Consider the following 17,376-nt stretch of genomic DNA (forward strand, 5'->3'; position numbering starts at 1 on the left):
CCGGATATCCAGCTTGGTTTGCGAGATCATATACATTTCAGTAGATCTAATCGAGCTTGGAAGTAAAGGATGTTTCAGCATTTCTAGAGACAACGAGCTTTGAAGCTTAAAGCTTTATCCATCGAGTTCAAAAGTCATCCCTTTTCAAGCTTCATATGGTGTTTATGGGAACTTGCGAAGCTTTCATTATGTGTTATATAGGCATCTCACGGGGATCATTTCATCATTATTTTCCACATGGCTCGAACAGAAACTATAGCAGAGAGTAGAGCTAAGGACCTCGAAAAGCTTTCCGTGCCTAGGCTTGATTTCTTTGTTCTAGCTCCAGCTCCAGCTCCAACTCCATGTCTTTAATACTGACTTTGCGGGAAGTCCCGGATCTCCATCTCTGAATAGCCTATCCAAATGGATAGAATCTTGTCATGAAGCCATTTAGATACTGGCGTGTCACAGCTAAATCAGATCTATTTCATTTGGGAGTGCTGCTCGAACATTGAGCTCATGTCGGCGAAATATTCAAGGTGTTAGACAGAATCGACTTTTGAGAGTGATAAGACTGTTTCAATAATAAGAGGTATCGCTATGTTCAATTGCTAAGCATATAAATTACATGAATTCCGATATTGGATTTCGATATTGAATTCCACCGTTCAAAGAAAGTACAGAAGTTCTTGTGGTCCCATCATTAGATACTTTGGACAATCGATATAACCCCCTAGCCTTGTGCCATCATATATGCAGCCATTGCCACCGCAAAACTTCTGGCAGTCCAGTTCCAGCGTATATCTTGATATCCTTTGGATGAAATGATTGATTGAATATGCAAAATTATGTCTATGCTGAGTTATTATCTTATATTTGTATTTTATTTCTATGTGGGGTTTTACCGACAGCCTCATGCTAGATCCTCCTACCCAATCATTATCTTCCTGAATACATGCCGGACATCTTCCTAACTTGTTGGTGATTGAGAGCTTTGGGTCTTTTTGCCAGTTCTTGCAAGTCTCCAATGGTCCTTTAGGATTTAGAGAACATCTTAGTGTTTGCGGGTCGACATCCCCGCACTCGTACTGTATCCACAACTTATCGCCGCACATGTAGAATGGTATGGTTTAGTTTGGCGTCAGTACCTGCGCATCCGATAGAGTTTGTTCATGCCTTTGGTGACGCGAACCTCCTGACAAAGTTGATCTCTGAGCGAGTGCTTGGAGTAAAGTTTTGAATTTGTGTTCCAGATAGGATCCAGAGTATTTGTGTTTGTTCATATCTTTACGAAATGTTTGATTTAGGAGAAACCTTTCTAAATGAATTTTTTACTGCTCTACCAATATCAAGAACCTGAAAGGGTTTTCATGGCTTCCACCACGGAGTCTGCCGGCGGATTCATGCGGGGCATACTAGACACAATTTTAACACATGACGATTGATACACGGTGACAAAGAAATCACAGGGGTAGAGGAAAGACCTTTTCCAAGATTACGTGAGATCTATCGATTGAAAACTATCGATTTGTCGTATTGGCAGTGCGAAGATATACTCCACGTCGCAATCTTTGATATCGGACGAAAATATGGAAATCGGCTTTCTCTCTGCCAAGTGGTGAATGTGAAGTTTCAATGTCTCAACTTTACTCAATTAGAAGTGAAATCAACGATTCTGATAGCTTAATTCTTCTATTTTAATGCAGTAGTTTAAGAGCTATTATTTTCGACTGCAATCTGAACATTGAGATACTCCCTAGCAGGGCTCAAAGAATCTATATTCATTTCGCTGCCTCAAGTATCCAGGTGGTTTCCGCCGCAACACTCTCGAAGCACGCTATTCTGGCCGGATTTGTTCTTGTAGCGCACCCTTTTGTCTGGGATTTCAGAGATGTTTACCTAGAATTTACATCTTAGCCTGCTCATTCTATTTGAAGATTGTGATGGCGCTACCTTGTGAAGGAAAAACTTTGTACATACCATTTCCTCATCGCCAATTCCCATGGGCTTCCTCCACTACATGCGTTTTTACTTTTTTGCTCGCTGCCTTCGTATCATCAAAAGAAAAACGTCCTCTAAATGTCTAAGGTCCGGACGAAGAATCGCAGTCGACAATGTCGCTAGTCTTGACGATGATATCTTCAGGGCTTCACTGGTCGGATGTCAGCGATAAACTGAGGTCTAAAGCAGAGTACCTCACCAAGCCTACCTTTCAGTTTCTTTTGGGGGCGCCCAGGCCTTCTAGTCTTACTGTTTCTTGAAGCCGTATCATGATAGAGATTGGGAGCGAAATTGTTGAGATGGTCGGCATTTGCGGCATGCCATTCCTTACTGCAAGGAATCCAAGTGAATTTATCGAATACCACGTCCTTCACATGGCCAAACACCTTACCGGGGATTCTTCCCCAATCGATGCACCTTCCTGGAGAGCGATACAGACCTGGATCGGGATTACCCATCGGGCCCATTGCGTCCCTTAATCGTTCTGTAAGCTGGCGAGTGGCACAAGTCTCGAATGACTGACCGGCTGGGTTTTCGTCGCAACGGATCTCAGCATAACGTAAATCACCGCAGTAAAACTTAACCCACTGTCGCTGACACATTGTTGTAATCGAAAAATAAAATTGGTATGTGGTTGTTGAGATATTTAGAGTTCGGATAACAGGTATCTTGAGATCGTGATATTGGCGTGTTATGTTTGATCTTGGCTTAATGAATGCTACGTATCATGTTGTTGTTGTTTTCAATTTTTTGAAAGCTGTCGATGGAGTAAAGAGCGCTTAACTTCTCCGAGCTATTTCTGATCCTTGTCGCTCCTTCCTACTTCTGCTTATGGAAATGGCCTGCTCAGGCTGACTTTCCTGAATCAGTAAGTATGCGGAGAATGAACAGAGTGTCATATAACACTGGTATTGCAGCACTATTGGTTTGTTGGGTCGTAGTCTAGGATACGGCTCGATTTGGACAAATTTTGAAGGTATTACTGTTCTAGGAACTCGATGCTTGAATAGATTGTAGATGTTCCAGATAAATTCAATTTTTAGGGTCAAACTTAGTGTTTAGTATAGCTTTAGTGATCAAAATAGGTCTAATGTGCAACTTTTCAAAAAGATCCCAAAGGTCTCTCTCATGATTAGATTTCAGGTGGATAGCGGACTGCCTAGGTACTTCCAGGTTGATGCGATTTTTGAGCTTGTTATGTTTTCAACAACAATTCGTAATACATATATTTGAATCAAGTAAATTTATCCTATCCCCTCTACTCTAATAATGCTTTTTCGGGAGCCTGGCTTTTGAATTGAATGAATCCATTAACCTCAACGGATAAAACCCAATTCATAATTATAATCTCAATCTGATCAAGGGGCAAGGAATTTTCCATCGACTGGTATCTGAAACAGGAAGAAGAGCCATTGTTTGGGCGGTTTTTACAATACATGTAGTACAGATATTGGCATTTTGACAATTAATCCATTATACTAGGTATATATTTCCGCCATGCAGTTTGCTACTAGTGATTCCCTGATATGTGAAATTTCCCATAAAGGATAAGTTAAATTGAAAAGTTTTCGCCTGCGTTCATTCGTCGTCTCCTGCGTCATGACTCCATCGCTACCACCTTGCCTTTATACCATGTATAGTAGGCACTTGCAAATTGAAAATTGAGATCAGAGATTGACCTCCAATGGCAAAATTGATTGAGTCGGTATACAAGATGTTTGTTAGTTAAATGATTTAAGCTCGTGAATCCTGATGAATCCGACAGCTGAGAAGAAGCCTCACAAATTTTTGTTCATAGATACTTGATCCATATGAATACATATGTAGTAGATAGAGGAATCATGCTTATCTACCGTTGCATCTAAATCCAACTCGGCCAGGACAAATCTTGAAAAGTTGACTATTTTACTTTGCGTTGTAGCGACAACACTAAGCGAGGATCTTTAGGGGAACTCTAAAGAGTGGAATCACCCATCCCAGTCCACTCCCTCTTCAGCAAAAAAAGAGCGTCCTTTAAGGAGAATGAATGGGAAGAATCAAAAAAATCATGTGAAAATCGGCTGTCCATCGCAATCGTTGTTGAATTTTATGATGAAGAAGAGCAGGCGAGATGTATGTATCGTAATTTTGGAAAAAGGTGAGAAAGTAGGTTCTGCAAAATCCTGTGAGTAGGGAGACCGACTCGCCTGGGATTAGATTCTTTCACAATGAGCAGGTGACTCCATCATTTAGGGTTCTCCTAGAAGTAAGCTTGCTTTTAGGTTAGTTTCACTCCACCCCCCTCACGAAGCATGCTGGCATTCACAAAAAAAAAGAGAAAGAAGAATAGAAAGAGCGAGCGGTATAGTTGATGGATTTCAATGTTTAAAGCAATCTAAAAATTGTCCCTTATCGAGAGTAATACAGTATCTAAAGGCCTGCACATTTACACGTGTTTTCTGGGAGCAAAAAGTTTGAGATAACCACTGTCTCCGAATTACCAAGGGAAACCGGGCTAACCATTACGGCCAGCACTCCACCACCTTATCCTCTTGATTGTTGAACATACAATATTAATCGCAGGTGTATCTTACTCCCCATCGCTACAAGTCACCCGTGTCCAACTCAGATTTACCCCCTGCTTTCCCTGTTCTTAGATCTTCTCGTACCTTCCTTCATATGTCCGATGAAATCTTCATACTGCATTGCTAAATGATACGGATAGATGTATTAAGATTAAAATCATCAGCGAGTCTAGAGTGCCTTGTAAACTTGAAGCCACAATCAGCTAATTCTAAAACCAAGGGTAGTATTCCTCGATGGAACAACTTGAAATTAACTGCACATGTGAAATCTCAATGACGAAATTTACCACCCATTCATTCTTTCCCTGGCTTTCTTACTCTCAAATCAATCACTTCTCTCGAACATTCCACTTCCATCTCCTATCCCATCCCTAATTCTCAATCTATAGATCCTGTCCTCTTGGTGTTATGGGTAGGATAAAATTGTTCAAATGTAACCACCTCTATCTACATCTAAATTATACACATTCGTCATTGAGTATGCACTTCAAGTTCCGGACACATCTCGGCTACGTCAGTAACTATCCGGTCAAGTCCACCATTCACTAATATCACACTTCGCAAACTCTCGCTTACACCCAATCACCCCTCCTCTCTCATCTCATCTAGTCTCGTCACTACTCTTCATATTCACTCCGCTACACCGCTTTCGCCCAAAACTGAAGTATCCAAACAGAACAAAATCCATCAACTCCTTAAATTGTATTCTAGGATCCAGATAATAAAAATATATAAAATAGTTCATCGAAGCAAAACCTTACCGTCCCTCGAGGAACGGTAAGGAAACCCCCGGACGGGTTTTTTTCGATTCGAACCAGGCGTGCTAACTCCTCCGCCAAACCGCATTTGACCTGGACAAACAAGCCTGTTTGCTGCCTTTGCGGTTTGGACGAGGAAAATGTTCTTACCACGGTAAATATAGTAGAGTTTCTGTGGGGTGTGCTGGGTGATAAATGTATGGTATGTAATTTTGAGATACTTGTTTTGCTGCCCAAGAGCGCGTGAAAGAAGTTACAGGCAAGAAAGTTTTTCATAGATTCTTACCTTAGTTGTTAAGTATTTTGGTGAGTTTTGTTCATGTTTTTGGCATGCTTATTTGTGGTTGCGAATGCGCCAGAAGGGTGATTGGACAATAGAATTGGATAAAACTGTCTTCTGAACAGTGCAAACAATGAACAAAATGTATTTACAGTTCTTGAATAGTTCGTTCGTGCGAAATAGTCAGGTCTTATCTTCGCACAGTGATGTATATGGATAGAATCCCATGCTTGAAGAAGTAAGAGATGTCAGACTGCATAATATTCCATGTCCCGTTTTCTGCTACTGATCGCACTTTCCACTTCCAAACGAGAATACATTATCTACCGCGAAGATCACTAGCAGAAGTAACATTCACTCAGGCAGAGACGTTTTGTCCCAGTATAAGACTTGACCATATAATATTGAATGTGTGCATCGATCCACATCGATGGAGAATATTGCTCACTAAGCCTACCAAGTTATTCGACTATAAGAAATCGCATCAAGGCATGCAACTATCTATTCCCTATCTATCATCTATCTAATGAAGCAACTATCCCTAAAGTTGTTCGTCCATGTACGCTGTACCGCCTTAAAGATCCTATCTCAACATAAAAGTTCAAGCCTCCCTTGGTCCTCACTTTGGCCTCTGTGACCAAGCCCGACTCACCCAATAATCATACGAGGAAGAATCTCAACATTGCGGTTTTTGGTATGCTTTCTTCGAACAAAGAGGAGACCTGGTAGTAACGAGGATCCTTCGCCACTGCCACGCGTTGTAGTCTTACTCTCGGGTGTTTCCATGAATTCTTCTGATTTTTGCCTGAACTTTTGTGATAGGATGAAGAATATTCGCGGTCATTTCTGCATCAAAAGTATTTAGCAGAATCTACACATTTAACGAGATCAATTTGTCAAGCGAAACGACTTATAAAAGCCGAATCCGGCGTCGAATCGAAAATTTGGGCACTGATTCTATGACTCTCGTTGATTATATTTGCGAAATCTTCACGATATGCCATTACTGTTCCTGTAAATAAGAATCGCAAGATCAAAGTCTTTATAGTGATACCCAAGTTAAGAGTCTTGTGTGCGGAAATTCCTGGACAATACCCGAGGTGGATGAAAGACGATGGGTATACAAGGAAGAAAATGATATTGGGCAGAAAATTTCCTTCAAAATGGCATGGGTTGAGGGTTCCAGACCGAGAAGAACGACGAGATGTACCAAGTCAGATCGAAATATTTCTATGCCGTTGCTGAAGTGACCATGACATGGCAGGTATTTTCTTATCGTAATATTGGGCCCAATCTGATCAGAAATTTTGCAATAAACGCGAAATGTTGGCGGCCATGGCCTTGAAACTTTTTATATGAACTCCACATGAAATGTTAATTACCCAATGATATAATATCCGTCTCGTAAACCGAAACTCCGACCCCAAAATATTTCCGCCTCCGCGCCAAGATTTATCCCCGCCATTCCAGGTTCCAACCTTCCGTCCATTTAAATCCAATGCCAAATTTCAATCTTAAATGTATTTTAAAGTGCCGATCCATGCTTCATCGCCTTACGCGCTCATACCAACTCTCCTGCGGCCCGTCTTAAGACCCCCGCGAACGAATCGGCTCCGGACCCCAACCAACAGCAACTCCCCGCCCCTCGCATACCTCTATAGTATCGATATTACTACCTGATTCTTGGGCCGAACTAAGCATGAGTCGGGCGTATGCATCTGTTAGTACGTTGTCTAATGGACACAGAACGTATGTGGTGGGAATTGTGCGCCATGCCGCCATTGTCGTTCTATGATATAACACTGATGTGGCTTGGGGGCGCATGATATGTGCATACTGAATGGGTTAGTAAATGGTGCTTTGATATGGCTGTAGTAACTCACATATTCGGCATGCTCATGCGGTAGGTCGTTGTAAAAGTATTGAATTGCCGATGCAGATGGAATAGACACAGTAACAGCCTTTTTCTAACGTTTAGTGAACGTAAGTTAGAACTCAATACAGAACAAGCGCAAAAAATAAGCTGGAATGAGAAACCAATACTTCTCGACTACATTTTAATCGCGAGTTTGATGGAAAATATCCGGCGGAAACAAGATATATGGGTTGATTGACTTACACGTGAAGCTGTATTATACTGCATATATGGTGGGAAAGAACTGTAGTCTCCTTCCTCGCACATTTTAAACCCCTCTTGCACAATCCATGCCATGACGAAGACGATTCGTAGAACTCCACCTCTAAGGCCTCTTTGTGCTCTCTCTGTTTTCCCTAAGCCTTGCAAAGCATCACCACCTGGAACTCCGGCATAAGAATGTAGGACCACAATGACATCGTGGCCTGCTTCTACAAGATGTGACACTGAACTTCGAATTGCTCTAGTATCCTGAGCAGAATCGTTTGATGCGTGAGATCCATTCGTAAGTACTGATGGAAGCTGGACTGGAAGGACAGGATAACCGTAGTGACCGAGAAGGGTTCTGAGGGGATCAAATATAGCTGAAGTGTGGCAAAAGCCAGGAACACACACGAACGTAGGCATAGACATCGAGACAGTTGATTCAGTGGTAATGATCCGATTGATAATGGAAACAACATACTTCGAACAGCTGCTACATATATAGAGAAATCCATCTTTACACCCGGAATATCTCCAACAGTGTGCTGAGAGACCATGGCCATCAAAACGCGAATTTTCAATTCATAGTCATTGTAGACCCCCCGGACACCTCTGACTTGAGGCTGCGGTCGCGCGAGTAATTCTTGCATCGTACAGTTATCCAATAATAAAGGACAGTGGTACAATCTCCCAATCATAGCTCTTTTTAAGGTTTCATAACCAATGAATACCCGCCACTTGTTTTCAGGCTACTCAATCAGAAAGTACGTTCTCTCTATAAATCTCGTGCGCAAATTTTTTGATGGTGGAATTCACCTTCCGGATCGATCGGATTTGGGTAGTATCCCTAGGATTCAACTCCTAAACCCGACACTTAAGGCTATTTATGCTAGGGATCTCACGAGGTATGCTTCGGTTTGAACACCATCATCCACTCGTCTATGCCCAGCGCCACATTACAATGCAAATTTGGGTCTAGAAACCTTCAAAGGGGGGTGAGAAGATGACGAGCGAAAATAACAGTACAAAGTATGATGATAAGCCGAGAAGCTAAACAGCGGCAGTGCTAAGGAATAGTCGATGTTTCAAACCACAAATCGTAACTCTTAAGATAGTTATGATGCATGAAGCTCTATATATATCACAGCTTTGTCATTTGTACGAGGGCACCTTGTGGCTCGATTAACGACTTTGCACTGCCTCCAACATCTAACACTGAGAACTGGTATTCGGATCAAAAAATGTCAGTATTCCCATCACTACCAGGAAAAGAAATACGACACGAAAAACGCTAATGTGAAGCTCGCCCAAGCGCATTCGTATTGGAGTATTTCCGGCATATTGGGTTTGAATCGTGAAAAGCTCGCGATCATGTAGATCAAAAGGCCCTAAAATCCTTGACCAGCTCGCGCGCGCGGAACGGTAGGAATGGGGCCGTATCTTACTGCCGATCGTCAGCTTCTGCAAGTTCGTGTTTTATGATGCTGAACGCGTTTGTGTAAGAAGCTCTCAACGACTTGTTTCTATCGTCGGATTGTAAGACCAATGTGGGATTCTTGGTTGGGCTGGCGTACCTGTTGCACAAGGGTAGAATGATGACTCTTGAGACATTTTCAATTGCATGGGGATACTTCCAAATGATGTAGAAATTCTATGTTTCTCGAAACTTTAAGAAACTTAGGAATTCATAGTGAAAATAAATTATGTAGGACATCACTGTTGGAGATTCTTGAACACGAGAGTTTGGACGATAATGGCGTGAAGAGGCTGCTTACTAAGGATGATCTAAAATGGACACTGCCTATATTCACACCCTGTCAATGCTACATACATGTACTCACTCAATAAAATGGCCAACAATTGCAACTGTTTCAATATTTGTTCGGCCCGTATGTCTCAGGGTCCCCGACGTAGTGACCAACAGAGAATTTACAAATTTTAAGCGCCGGCTATGAATACCATATAAGCTAACTTTTTATTCAGGAGGAGTGGCGTATGAAAGCTTTACCGCCATTCAAGCGACTTCGTACGACAAACCTGTAGTCACCTAGTAAGGGATAGGGGCCAGTCTCAGCTTCCTCTGACGAGGATGGTGCGGATCGAGCCTTTCCGACGTCAGCATTGCTTCAACTTCACTGGCTATGGCATGGACGCTTGAAAGTGCTGTGTCTAATTAGTTCTAAGCTTACCATAATATATATGGTCGGCAGCAATCTTGGAACAAGTAAATTACCGGTAGTTCAACCCCGGTCTAACGTCACTTCACTCCGAGGTCGGTTTAACTGTCAAAAACAGCCAAGCTACTAGAGCCGTGTAGGCACTACCGTCTGCTTCTTGTTTGTCTTCTGCCATGCAAGTGTCTCCATTTGTAGTTTGTACTCCGAGCATTTGAACCTAACTACGTGCGGGGTTTGGTGGGGATGCGGGGTTAAACAAATAATCCGAGCCGAATCCACGTACCTAGGTACTTGAGTTCACATAACTTGGTATTTGTTGATCATTTCCAAAAGCAAGTGGGATCTGCCAGTGCTAGAGCTCTGTACGGTGTCTCCTAAGCCGTTCAAAGGAAGAGTTTGGAACCGTTTCTAATACATCACAAACTATGTCAGATTGTCTTATCATTCTGCGAAAAGAGAATTCGTCTGTAAGACTTATTTGTACCATTTATGCAAATTTGCATGTCTAACTCCGGATACTCTTCGTATCTTTCAATAGTGACATGTATGTTGAGCTATGGAGTGCAGAATTACCCCGCTAGGAATCTTGCTTTTACTCGGTCTGTGAAGTCATTGGTAGACAAGTGGATTGTACCTGGATGCAACGAGTAAATACTCCGATTGGAGTTTTTTGGCCTATAAAACCTGGTGTTTCTCCAGAAAATTTTCTTCGCACACTTTTCTTAATTTCTTACAATTGAAGATGTCGACAAGAAGTATCTTCGGCGTTCTCGCTACCTTGTTAGCTTCCAGAGTGGATGCTGTCAACAATGGCCTAGCTAGAACCCCCCAAATGGGATGGGACAATTGGAATGCCCTAGGTTGTGACGTGTCCGAGGACCTTCTTCTTCAAACAGCCGACTTAATTGTTGATTATGGTCTTAAAGACCTAGGATATCAATATGTCATTCTTGATGATTGTTGGAGTAACGGGCGAAACGCTAGCGACAACAACACTCTTGTCGCCAATGCGGATAAATTTCCGCAGGGCATGAAGGCTGTAGCAGATGCAGTTCATGATCTTGGTTTGAAATTTGGCATGTACTCAGATGCTGGCGAATACACCTGTGGCGGATACGCTGGAAGTCTAGGATATGAAACTGTCGACGCGAATTATTTTGCTTCGGTGGGAGTTGATTATTTGAAATATGATAATTGTTACAACACTGGACAAGCAGGAACTCAATATTTGAGTTCTCAAAGGTAAGAAACATCACGAATTTGAGGGCAGATGTAACTGTATTGGATACTGGGTATTTTAGTTGTTTCTGTCAAATCAGGCTAATTTTGTGTTTCAGATATCAGGTGATGGCGAAAGCACTCAATGCTACTGGACGACCTATTCTTTACTCCCTTTGTAACTGGGGAGAAGACTCTCCATGGAATTGGGGATCAACTACAGCAAACAGTTGGAGAATATCCGGTGATGTGTATGATTCATGGGACAGAGCAGACGCAAGATGTCCATGCGATGGCCCTGATGCATTCAACTGCGTATTACCCGGCTTTCATGTAAGCTATCCTTCCACCGGCATACTTCGAACAACTAACTAAAGCAAAATATATAGTGCTCAATTGTCAACATTATGAATAAAGCTTCTTTCATCGTATCGAAAGCCCAACCAGGTGCCTGGAACGATCTAGACATGTTGGAGGTTGGCAATGGAGGAATGACCGACTCGGAATATGTAGCTCACTTTAGCATGTGTAAGTCTTTTAACTTTATTTCCAAGTCGAGAAATGTTTGTAAATCAAAATTCTAACAACAAAAAGGGGCAATCGCAAAAAGTCCCCTCATTCTCGGCAACGACCTCCGCAAAATCCAACCCGCCGATCTAGCGATCATCTCCAACCCAGCAGTTATCGCCGTGAACCAAGATCCGCTAGGTAGTAGCGCTGCTCGTCGCTGGATGTACGCTACTGATGCTACTGACGAAAACGGCGTTGCCACAATCCAAATGTGGTCCGGCGCTCTTCAATCCACCACCAACAGCACGACCAGTGACTTTGTTCTCCTCCTCATCAATGGTGGTAATGAACCTCTTACCATGAACGCCACATTGGCAGATATCTTCATTGATTACGGAACCGGAGGCACAGCTGAACAAGTCTCCATGGAATGGGAATTACGTGATCTCTGGGCAAATCGCATGAGTAATGCTACTGCTCATGCAATTATTGACGCAAGTGCCGCGACTGGAAATGCGACGACGGGTTACAATGCTACGACGGTTGGGGAGGGAAGGTATAATGCGACGGAAATGAGTTATGAGGATGGGTTGGCAGCAGGGAGAAGTGAGTTGCTGGGAAATTTGACGGGGACGGTTAAACCTAGTGGAACAGTGATTGCGGATGTGGAGGCGCATGGGGTAAAGATGTTTAGAATGAGACCAGTGGAGACTGGCTTGAGGAAGAGGGATGAATTGTAGTGCAGTGTTTTGGGCGTTTCAATGCAGATGAAGTGAAAATAATTTGCAGAATTGTTGCAATTGTTAAAAGTTACACAAAATCACGTAATAATCAAAAAGTTCCGCACAAATCGTACATTTTGGAACCCGAAGAATCAAATATCTGCAAAAATTAGGTGTGATATTTAGATATGTTGTTAGATGTATCACGACACCCATAATCTAATTCCACCCTGTCTCCAACAGTGCCTCTCTCAGTGTGTCGGGACAAATGTAAGAAATGAAGTCACTTTTTACAAAGCACCACCCACGACCCCACAATCCACATCGCAATCCTAACATGCAGCCCCACTCTCCTCTCACTACTTTGGAACTCCTTCATCCCAATCTCGCTTGCCCACTCTCCCAGCCCATCTCTTTCCTGTCTTAGTCTCTCTTGCAAGTCCGGATCTCGGGTTACGATCATGAGACCTGTTTCGAGATCCAATGTATAGGATCTTTTGGTGTAGTTGCTACTACCCAGTACTGTGATTGCTGGCTTGGGAGTCTCGGTTGTGGATGAGGAGGGTGATTGGGTGGGGAATGATACCCAAAGTCCCTTAGCGTGATATGTCCAACCTTCAGGCTCGTTGACAGTTCCCCTTTTCCATTCTCGTAGAGTGACGGATGGAGAGGGTCCCTGAATTTTTTGAGCTGCAACGAGGAATTTGCGGAGGAGAAGGGTGTAGGCTGCGGGGAGCATGCCGGAGACTCCAGGGGAATTGTAGAAGCCGTTGGCATGAGGGGAAGCGGTTAGGACGGTGTTATTTTTAGATGTTGTGTGGAGGAGCAGGGAGGTAAGAGTTGGCGACGGATTGAAGTAGCCGGCTGTGAAAGTCCAGGATGAAGAGGTGGTGGGAGAATTGAGAAAGGTAAGAAGACGGGTGAGAAGAGGAAGTTCGGTGGATGTGTCGGAGGTTGACGGGAACAGTGGTGTGAATTGGGAGATGGGATAGATCGTTGTGTTAGCTTGAGGATTGCTGGATCTCGAGCTCGATGTTGTTGAAGCTTGAATCAAGGGTGTGAGAATGGATGATGCATGAGAAATGTATTTTTGGGAGTCTGTAAGAGGAGAAGGACAGGAATTCGAGGAGGGCCATTCAAGTGTGTATCCAGCAGGTAGTTGGGGGTCTGGCGATACCAAGAAGCTCAAACTCGAGACTGCATTCTGGATGTTGTAAAAATACTGAGTGACTTCTTTAGAGGAAAACACATGATATCTATCTTGCCGATTTGTGAAATAGTCACTGGAGAGATTTGCTCTTTTCGGGTCCTATTAGTATTCACCCCTACTCAAAATTGGGTTTGATGACATACCCGGATATGATAATTTCATCATCCACTCCATATAATTTCATGTGCTGCAAACCCCATCCCTCATTAATTCTTTTGGGGATGTACTTTTTCCTTAACCCATTCAAATTCGGGTATGGTACATACGAATCTCGACCCTATCTGCACCAAACTCCGACACCAGCGGGGCGAGAAGTGAAGCACATGACGCATTGGGAGACTCTCTCGTACCTCTCAAGGCATCAGTAAGAATACTAAGTTTCAAGCCCGGTTTTGCACGCAGAGCTTGCTGAAGTGTGGATATCTACACATAGTTATTATTCAAGTATACTATTAAACTGGGAGAATATCTGTGTGTACTAATTCATGTTCTGTTTTTCCTATATACAAAGTCGATAAGAAGATTCGTGTCTCTGCTGCCAGTATTTTGCTCTATATCCGTCCATCAGCATCTGTCCCATCCGCCAATGTCCAATTGCTGTATATGCCAACCTTCAACGTCTCGTAAAATTCTGATGGCGTCCGTAAAATTTGTATCTGCGAGCCATCCACCTCAAATTTTGGAGCTATTCTATCACACTCATTTGTAAAAGCGCCTAGTATCGAAGCAGGAGAGGGTGCTGTGGGCGTAGTAGCAATAGAACCTGTAGATGTCGAATGTGCTCGCTGTTTCATTCGTTGTAATGGTGGTTGAAAGGAGGGAACCTTTCGAATGCGAGAACAGCGTGTAATAGTCCTAACGATCATGTCTTCCTGTATGTTTTGGAATTCCTCTATGAATCCTCGATTTGCGATGTTGAAGATTTGAAATTTCGAGAAGCCGATAGGATAGCGATAGCGTTTTGATATCACTAGCGCAAAAGCGGCGTGCCGAATGGGCGACGACTTCATGAACCTCAACTTTCATTGATTGCTACCAATTGAGCAAACCCATTGCAACTTCAACAAGATGTCTACAATTCTGCGGACTTTGCGCAACCTGCGCAGAGCAGGTATCAAGGTATGAAGGCCCACGAAATGCGCCTGCCAGATTGCTGATCAAAATATAGGATGCTCTTCATCAAATGCACGTAAGTACACCTTAAAACAAGCCCACCACAAAGCGAACACCGATGCTGATGGATGGATTTTGAAACATAGTATCAAGGTATTCAATGCTCGAAAAGATAGCTGAGAGACTGAAGCTCATGGGAAACAGGTGATACCAAGGCCGGAACCTTCATCGCAAAGGATCGATATGGCAACAAGTATTTTGAGAACTTGGAGGATGAATTACCACGTACGAACCTGCCATAATATGCCATCTACGAGGCCGATTACGCTTACACCAACACACAGTACGCACAAGATGGGTAGACTACAAGGACGACGAGTTCAGCCCGTAAGGAATATCCGGCGCCTCTCGCCGAGTTGTCTCGTTCTAACATACTATCCGTAGATGTCAAATTGAGCCCGGATGGCACGCATGGATCTCATACATGGTAGATAAGCCACCGACCGAAGATCTTCTCTTGCAGCAAAAACAACCTTGGCAGTTACCGGATCATAGACCAACTTTCACCATGAGCCGTGCTGCTTTCAAGACTTATTCTACGTGAGTGCTGATGTACAAATTATTGGTCAAGTATGTGCGTTTGAGCTGATGTTTCCTCTTAGTGTCAAACCAAAGATTACTGCCTGGACCCCTCAGACTGTTGAAAGAGCGTGAGATGGAAATATGGTCTGTGATGTACATACGCGAAGAGAATGAGATTAGCATTGCATGTACCCCCTTCTCAGATTGCTTGCAGAAATTTTAGTGTGAAATGAGGCGGAAATTCCAACCAGCCTGACTCTGGCAGGACGGTTATCTCGAGGATTGATTGGAGCGGCACGAGAAGACATGTATAACTAATTTACTTATGCACAAGGTAAGGGTCAAATTGAATTCTTTAAAGTGGTTTTTGATATACAAGCTTGGGTATTTCTATCATCTCGCTAAGTTCTCCTTGGGGTGCGCTTTCACTGTTATTCGTCCTCCTTCACCTTTCTTCTATGTACAATCAAAACATGTTCTTTGAAGAAATTATAAGTTTTGAGTTCTCCTATTATTGAACCTGTTGTTTTCATTATTTATGTCCTGTAATCTCCATTGATTGTGACGTATTCATGACTATATGAAGTTAGTCTTTGTCTCGTCAGTGTGGGCGTTGGGTTCCTACCTGAAATCACAAGTCCAGTACACTGCCTCCTCCTTTCCACCACCAAGTTTTATCAAGATTTCAAGATCTTCATGTTCCAATATTTCAGCTGCGCGAGCCTCGTCCACTGATTCTGGCTCTCCATTCACCAGGAGCTTAAGTTCCGGCGAGCCATCTGAGGGAACGAATGAGACACTAGTCTTCTCAGGGATGATTTCTGGAACCTCATTTATGGGCTCGCCTGGTTCCGAAATTTGGGAATAGCCAGTAGCACAGAGAATACGGCCCCAGTTTGCATCTTTACCATACAATGCAGTCTTTACCAAGGGAGATTTTGCGATCGTGCTGGCAATTTTGCGTGCTCCAATTTCTGATGGGGCCTCTGTCACACGAATAGTGACAAACTTAGTGGCACCCTCACCATCGCGAACTACAAGCTTGGCAAGATCTGTAGCGAACTCGGTCAAAACTTTCTGGAATGCAGCATGATCTTCGGAAGATTCAGAAGTGACCTCCTTTCCTCCAGCTGCTCCGTTTGCCAAGACAGCAACCGTGTCATTCGTAGAAGTATCACCATCAATAGAGATGCTATTGAATGACTTGTTAACGGCTTTTGTAAGTAGGGATGGCAGTAATGCAGGTGCGATGGGTGCATCTGTTGCGATCATTCCTAACAAAGTAGCCATATTTGGGTGAATCATTCCGGCACCCTTGTCATACCAGCCATCCTGTATTCCACTTCTGGGGAAGAGGGCAAGGAGAATGTTCGGGATAAGAGCTTTGGAAACGTGTCGGTGGTACAGATCGCGGTTGCAGTCGCCAACCAATGCTCGTGAGAGCTTCCTAGACCATCAAATGCGGTAGGTATTTTGAGTAATATTTTCTGGATCGGCAGTCTGATATGAAAAGTTTAGTCAAGGTTTAGTTGAAGTTAAGATTGAAAACGAGGTAGAAGCAGGTCTTCAAACCTTTGACCAATTACACCAGTGCTCATCACTATCGAACTCCCACCTTTACCATCACTTGGCGTGTCAAAACATCTATCAGCTTCAGCACCCATCTTCTCAGCATCTTCCATTCCACCCTTTCCGGTCACAGCATTTGCACATCCTGAATTGATAATGACTGAACGGATTCCAGTGTTATTCCTTCTTTGTAGCATCTTCCTGCTCACAGTAACTGGAGCCGCTTGGAACTTGTTCTTTGTGAACACAGCTGCAGCTGCACATGGTGTCTCCGAGGCAAGGAAAGCAAGATCTGGCGTATTCTTGTTGGTGGGTTTAACTCCTACATGAGTTCCAGAAACTAAAAATCCTTTGGGGTATGTGCCACTTGTGGGAATGTATTTCAGCTTTGCGGCCGGTATCGTGCTCTCGGGGGGTGCAGAGTAGTATCGAATGCTACTAATTGCGGGGTGATAGGAAGCTGTTGGTCTGATCAATCGAGCTACTGGGAGCTTCGTACATGCGTTGAGAGCCATTGCGTAAAGATAATGATCTACAAACTATCTTGCGAGGGCGATAATAACTCAATTGA

General features: G+C 43.3%; 7 protein-coding genes across 7 annotated transcripts; 2 read left to right on the forward strand and 5 right to left on the reverse strand.

Annotated features, from left to right (window-relative positions):
* Nucleotides 1-2,123: 2,123 nt before the first annotated feature.
* Nucleotides 2,124-2,585, reverse strand: Bfra_006478 (uncharacterized protein; the record flags this gene model as incomplete). The annotated part of the gene is made up of 2 exons (XM_037336850.1): nt 2,124-2,134; nt 2,192-2,585. 2 exons carry the CDS (start codon nt 2,583-2,585, stop codon nt 2,124-2,126), a joined length of 405 nt encoding a protein of 134 aa, XP_037198216.1.
* Nucleotides 2,586-7,172: 4,587 nt separating this feature from the next.
* On the reverse strand, nt 7,173-8,133 carry Bfra_006479 (putative prolyl aminopeptidase protein; the record flags this gene model as incomplete). The annotated part of the gene is made up of 3 exons (XM_037336851.1): nt 7,173-7,421; nt 7,469-7,552; nt 7,705-8,133. 3 exons carry the CDS (start codon nt 8,131-8,133, stop codon nt 7,173-7,175), a joined length of 762 nt encoding a protein of 253 aa, XP_037198217.1.
* Nucleotides 8,134-8,845: 712 nt separating this feature from the next.
* Nucleotides 8,846-10,092, reverse strand: Bfra_006480 (uncharacterized protein; the record flags this gene model as incomplete). The annotated part of the gene is made up of 6 exons (XM_037336852.1): nt 8,846-8,926; nt 8,983-9,148; nt 9,195-9,278; nt 9,546-9,653; nt 9,742-9,828; nt 9,971-10,092. The coding sequence occupies 6 exons, from the start codon at nt 10,090-10,092 to the stop codon at nt 8,846-8,848; spliced, it is 648 nt and encodes a 215-aa protein (XP_037198218.1).
* Nucleotides 10,093-10,623: 531 nt separating this feature from the next.
* Nucleotides 10,624-12,349, forward strand: Bfra_006481 (putative alpha-galactosidase protein; the record flags this gene model as incomplete). Its single annotated transcript, XM_037336853.1, has 4 exons — nt 10,624-11,123; nt 11,219-11,432; nt 11,489-11,627; nt 11,694-12,349. The coding sequence occupies 4 exons, from the start codon at nt 10,624-10,626 to the stop codon at nt 12,347-12,349; spliced, it is 1,509 nt and encodes a 502-aa protein (XP_037198219.1).
* A 265-nt stretch (nt 12,350-12,614) lies between these two features.
* Bfra_006482 (putative cdp-diacylglycerol-glycerol-3-phosphate 3-phosphatidyltransferase protein) lies at nt 12,615-14,335 on the reverse strand (the record flags this gene model as incomplete). The annotated part of the gene is made up of 3 exons (XM_037336854.1): nt 12,615-13,528; nt 13,808-13,964; nt 14,153-14,335. 3 exons carry the CDS (start codon nt 14,333-14,335, stop codon nt 12,615-12,617), a joined length of 1,254 nt encoding a protein of 417 aa, XP_037198220.1.
* Nucleotides 14,336-14,609: 274 nt separating this feature from the next.
* Nucleotides 14,610-15,368, forward strand: Bfra_006483 (putative nadh dehydrogenase [ubiquinone] 1 alpha subcomplex subunit; the record flags this gene model as incomplete). Its single annotated transcript, XM_037336855.1, has 7 exons — nt 14,610-14,660; nt 14,710-14,730; nt 14,801-14,807; nt 14,859-14,939; nt 14,999-15,041; nt 15,099-15,254; nt 15,317-15,368. The coding sequence occupies 7 exons, from the start codon at nt 14,610-14,612 to the stop codon at nt 15,366-15,368; spliced, it is 411 nt and encodes a 136-aa protein (XP_037198221.1).
* A 404-nt stretch (nt 15,369-15,772) lies between these two features.
* Bfra_006484 (putative arginine biosynthesis bifunctional protein argj protein) lies at nt 15,773-17,320 on the reverse strand (the record flags this gene model as incomplete). Its single annotated transcript, XM_037336856.1, has 4 exons — nt 15,773-15,812; nt 15,862-16,510; nt 16,561-16,736; nt 16,809-17,320. 4 exons carry the CDS (start codon nt 17,318-17,320, stop codon nt 15,773-15,775), a joined length of 1,377 nt encoding a protein of 458 aa, XP_037198222.1.
* Between the last annotated feature and the right edge of the window lie 56 nt (nt 17,321-17,376).

This window comes from Botrytis fragariae, assembly GCF_013461495.1.
Source record: "Botrytis fragariae strain BVB16 chromosome Unknown tig00000000, whole genome shotgun sequence".
NCBI classification, from domain to species: Eukaryota; Fungi; Ascomycota; class Leotiomycetes; order Helotiales; family Sclerotiniaceae; genus Botrytis; species Botrytis fragariae.